At 37.9% G+C, this 5,748-nt stretch overlaps 1 protein-coding gene across 1 annotated transcript in view; it reads left to right on the forward strand.

The window, feature by feature from the left end:
- The window catches only part of SKAP2 (src kinase associated phosphoprotein 2), a 181,977-nt gene that overhangs the window by 120,997 nt on the left and 55,232 nt on the right, over positions 1–5,748 (forward strand). The window contains exons 6-7 of the mRNA XM_018575404.1: positions 1,004–1,087; positions 4,309–4,433. Coding sequence (XP_018430906.1) covers positions 1,004–1,087; positions 4,309–4,433 — 209 coding nt within the window. The remainder of the gene's footprint in view (positions 1–1,003; positions 1,088–4,308; positions 4,434–5,748) is intronic.

A 5,748-nucleotide genomic window follows, 5' to 3' on the forward strand; every position in this document is an offset into this window, starting at 1 on the left:
CCCCACATTTTCTTTAATTTTTTTTTTTTTATTGGGGTCCCTCCTAACATTCCTACCAGACCTATTGGGTCTGGTATTGTTTGGGAGGGGGAACCACATTCTTTTTTTTTTCTTTTTAAATGTCATTTTTTTAAATTTACAAATGTCATTTCATGGCCAATAAATTGCATATAAGCCTTTAAAATGGGGTCAATTGATTTTCAAAGTTCTAGCCCCATAGATTTTCATTGACTTCGAGCTCGAACTTGAACTTTTTCCATGTTCTAAAATTCGAATTCGAAGCGAACAAGGGGGTGTTTGACCCATCACTATTAAACAGTCTATTTACTGGAGCAGAGCATGCTCAGATTACTTTACTTATGACAAGCCTCATTTTTTGTGTAGAAATTTCCTAGCATGCCCCACAGACTTGGGACTGGTTCTGTTCTGGTTACACACTGTTCAGGTTAAGAGGCAGAAAAAAAACTGGTATTTGTCATTAAAACAAGAACGTTAATACATTGCTTGTATTGCAAAACTTGTTTGCGAACTTTGTGGCAAATCTTGTTATTAGGGTCTGGCTATTCGTAAAGCCAATAAACAAGCTATTGTCATATAAAAAGCATGATAGGCCAGACACTGCAATTGGGGACACGTACCAATGCCAAAAAAACGGTTTCTCTACCTACACAGAATTTTCAACTTTTCCTAACATTTCCAACATACACTGACACGAGCCCAATCTTTAATGGGAAGGGGTCTGGGTTATCCATTCCTTCAGGTTATTGTCTTTGGCAAAGCCAAAACCTCATCCTTACTATTTAGCTTTTGATCACATCATTTTGTAATGAATCTGAATGCATCTATTTGTGTTGCATGATAGCTACATTTCACTATGTCCAAACTGTATACCGTATAGGATATTTTCTCCAACATAACATTAGAGAGTCTATTCTCATATCCAGACAAATTAAATTTAAAAAAATAACATGCTTAACATTTGCATTATTCTTTTCCATTTCAGATCACAACTTTTTTGCATCTGATTGGCAAAAGCGTTGGTGTGCAATAAGCAAATCCATCTTCTACTATTATGGAGGTGACAAAGGTATGTTGTTTAAAATTTTTTTATTGTACCTATGAAGAAAAAAAAATCTATCTTTGGATTAGGTAAGAGATTAACGGTTCCAGCTTTAACAGAACATGTGTAAGATTTCTGTGCAGTCACTGACACTGTCCCTGTTTGATAACAAGAAGATGACAGTGACATTTCATGTGTTCAAATTCTTTATTTAGTATTTCCACCGAGAAAGTCATGTTTTAATCTTACAATGGAGCCACAGACAATACCAATTTTTAAGAATATATCTAACTTAAATGTTTTGTGTCCCATTCAACTTTAGTCTGTCCAATTTGGTATATCTGGTAGTGAAGAATCCCACTAAAACCAGTAATAAGTAATAAATAAAACAATCATTTGTATTTTCACCACAGAATAATCTTTGAAAAGGGTATTTAAATGTCCACAATCAATATCCAGGTGTTTTTTTCTTTCCAAAATATGTTCATATAAATGGCTGTTGAGTAAATCTGTGTTTTCATTTTAAAGCTGGATATCAGGATTAAGCAGTCTTATGTTTGAAAAGCCCAGTCCTTGGCACCAGTCCACTCTATATCACTGTGTAATGATGCAAAACGTTTACAGAGTTTCAAGGAGCTGAAGGGCCAATAGGTGTACTAAGAAACCTGCCTCCTACTTCCCCATGGAGGGTACATTTTTCTAATGTTGGCCTAGCTCTTTTGTTTTTTAGTCTAACAAATACATCAATCCAAAGTAATTGGTTGAATTGTTATGGACTGAACATTTGCTGACTTATGGAGAAAGGTTTGATGCCTGTCAAGAAGAGAAAGGCAAAAAGTTAGTTAGATACATCATATCCATGTTTACTGTTAATGGTCAGTAAAGTCAAAACAGTTTGTCATTTATGATAAACAATATGAAAATTATCCAGTCTCATCTTAATCTTTACTCCAATTGTTCTCTCTCTGAGCTTTTGTTTCTGATTCAGTTGTGCTATATTGCTCTGCCAATATGAGATACAAACAGCTTTGTGTTCTTTGTTGTGTACATGTTACATTGTTGTGTTGGTAGATCTTGTCCCCTTTGTATTTTTTGTGCTCGTAGACAAACCATTCTGAGAAATCAGTCACAGTGCCATTGTCTTTTCTTTCCTTGTCACCTTATTGAGTAAGTTTGTAGATGCACTGGTCCCTTGGGAAGAAAGCCAGACTGCAAAGCAAATATTTGTATTTTATAAAGTTTCAACAACCATTATGCGTTAGTGTCAACCACAGCTACTGCTCTATCTGGAACACACATTCCAACAAATAACTCCCACTCAAAGGAGTTGTCTGCTTTCTACAAGAAACAGAAAAACTCTTTGACTTACAAGTACATACTGACTAATGGTGGTCTCCCTTCTTAGAACCCTCATCAACGTTAACAGGGTAGAAAAACATTCCTCCTGGCTATCAGAAGGGCTAGAAGCTCCTTTGTTTTTCAGCATGATCCAACACCTACTTGGACAGCAATTTGTTTTCAAGTTTTCCACTTGCTAAAAGTGAAAACCCCTCTAAAGGCAAAGCAAATTTTATTCTACTAATCTAATCTCACAAATTGAAGCAGCTCACATGGTTGTGGCTCTCCCACTTTTTTTGCCAGTTCCAGTGAAGAAACCATTCAGGTTAACAAGGGTGGATGTCGGTTCTTTAATTCATATTCATATAGTTTTCACTAGCTACTGTATACTCAACTGTGAATAAATACCTCAGAAGGGTTTCTACTCTATCTACACTGTAGATGTAACCAATCATCTCCTGAAAATATCAATAGTTAAAAGATAGGAATAAAACGTTTAAATGGTTTAGGTGTTCACACTGCCACTCACCAATATTTTGGAATTAAAGTGACACTAAACTGAGGAGCTAAACCTTAAAATTGCATTCAAGTATCTAAACTATTAACAAAAATGTAGCTTATTTTGTGAATCACTCAACTGTAGATCCTCAAATCATCTCTGAATTGGTGCTGACTCTGTCCTTCCTTCTGGAGGGTGGCTACTTTTGTTCCCCATGGTCCCTGTGTGTGTGTTGTAAAGTAGCCACCACTCCAAGCTCACTCCCATGATGAACTACAATCTCACATTTAGTTTACTAATTGCATTAAGATTGTAGTTCATCACTTTACAACACACAAATGGGGCCATTGGGAACAAAGTAGTCACCCTCCAGAAGGAAGGACAGTGTCAGCACGAATTCAGAGATGATTTGAGGACCTACAGCTCATTGATATGCAAATGAAATACATTTTTGTTAATAGTTAAGGTACTTGAATACAATTTTGAGATTTAACGCCTTAGTTTAGAGTTGCTTTTTGTGAGTATCTTTAGTCCAGAATATCATTTATTATGGCTGTTCAGAGACTTGCCTCCTCCTGTAGTTTTGTGTGAAGTCTTACATCATTATCATTGTAACTGTTTGTCAAGAGTCGTAGTTTTCAATAGTTGTTGTACTGATGATGTAAAGGCTTACAAACCAGTAATTATTCTATGTCACTGGAGAGAGGATGTTAGAAGGTGGCTGCGACAGAGCTGACCAGGTAGAACCCAGGCTGCAAATGACAATACCTAATTAGACGTTAACTTTATTTATTAACATGTCACATTATAGCTTAAATTAATGCACAACTTATATTTAATAATTGTGTAGACTTGGCAATTTTGTATCTATTGAGGTAAATATTTTAGCTAGAATTTCACTTTCCAAAAATCTAGAAGGAAAGCTTGACTTCAAACCCATAAGGCATGTTTTGCTAGTACTGTACAAAGTTATGCCCATCTGCATTTGAATTATATATCAATCTGATAAAACGATTATTTTGTCTGCCACCAATTTTACTTTCCTGCACAGATGGAACAGATGTTGTGCCAAGGTTTGAACCATATTTTTCTTTATAAATATGCTCCAAGTTGGAAATTGTTTTATTTTTTCTGTTTTGGACATTATGGCAAACGGATTTTTAAAGAATGTGCCTGATAATAAATGTGACACTGTGCTTATTTACATAGACACTGTACATAGCAACAGCTGGCCTTCTCTAGTCTAACTGAGGCATCCACGATTCCCCAGACTCAAAGTCTGCATGTGACTACCATCAGTGTGTTGACTTTAATTCTACAGAGATTTCTTAAAAGCTGCAGGCAGAAATGCCATTTCAGGGGCAGCCATCAGAGAATTAATTTGGTGCTACTCCGTTTTTATCTTTGGCAGACAAACAGCAGAAAGGTGAATTTTCTCTGGAAGGATACAGCGCCAGAATGAATAATACTCTCCGCAAGGATGCAAAGAAAGATTGCTGTTTTGAAATCTTCGCTCCTGATAAACGTGTCTATCAGGTTGGACTTTTTATGCCTCCATATAAATTAGGTTGATAAAACTATTTCACAGGCTGACTCTGGAGAAAGAGGAACATTTGGGTTGAAACAGCTCACCAAGTGGCAGCCACAACTTCACACTGCACTCATGCATATTAGAATATATTAAAAAAAAAACAAAGATTACCTACTCTGAATTAAAGAGAAACTATACTGTTTATAAACCATATACTGTCATTAATCATTACTCAGATTTTAATGCGACTTTTATATTTTTAATTGCTGCACCTTGGCATTTTAAACAGATTTATAGCAAGCATCATGACTACACCCTCTCCAATGATGTATGTAGTATGCCTAATAGTGATGGGCCGAACAGCCCCGTGTTCGGTTAGAATTCGAACTTTAGTACATGGAAAAAGTTTGAATTCGAACTCGAACTCAATGCAAGTCTATGGGACCCGAACTTGAAAAATCAATTGCCCCCTTTTTGAAGGCTTATATGCAAGTTAATGGCCATAAAAAGGGTATGGGTATTCGGGTACTGCCCTGGGGGACATCTAAAGATGGCCTGTTGGCCCGCCCACTCACTCACCCTGCGCAACGCGCGCTAGCGGGAAACTGCCCAAATTCAAAAACAGGCAGCGATGCCTGTTTACATACAAGCGATCCGCCGGCTATAGAGCTGGTGGATCGCTTGAATAACGTGCCAGTCTGTGCGTTCCCCCTCCACAGCCCCCCTCCCGCTGGTCCCGAGCTCCGCTGCGAGCCCGGGACCAGCATGGGGGCTCTCTGACAGGGGATCAGAGGGAGATCGGTGAACAATCTCCCTCCATTCCCCTCTCCAGTGTCAGAATGCGGAAGTGATGTTGTATATTATATCACTTCCGCATTCTTGTGTCACTCTCCGGCTTCAGAAGCTGGAGAGAAGCTGATGAAGTAGATCTCTGCTTTTTTGGGGGTCCCTAGGTGACATTAGGGGTCTTGGAGACCTGATGTCTCCATAAAGAGGACCTGTCACATCTATTTGCTATCACATGGAGGGTTTCTTAGCCCCCCTATGTGATAACAGTAACGCTAAGGGACAAAAAAAAAAAATTAGTCACACTTAAAAAGGAATTTAAATAAAAAACAAATACAAAAGTCCCCACCAATACATACATGCGTGCAAACATGCGTTGGGTGCGCATTCGTGGGAAAATGACGATTGCGCCCATTACGCTGCACGTGTTACATATCACAGCGAACGTCGTAGTGAGAGCAATAATTCTAGGGCTATTAATCACTGATAACACTAAACTGATGAGCGGTAAAAGCTTTTATATTTATATATATA

Source organism: Nanorana parkeri, unplaced genomic scaffold (assembly GCF_000935625.1).
Source record: "Nanorana parkeri isolate BGI_ZX_2015 unplaced genomic scaffold, ASM93562v1 scaffold4, whole genome shotgun sequence".
NCBI lineage: Eukaryota > Metazoa > Chordata > Amphibia > Anura > Dicroglossidae > Nanorana > Nanorana parkeri.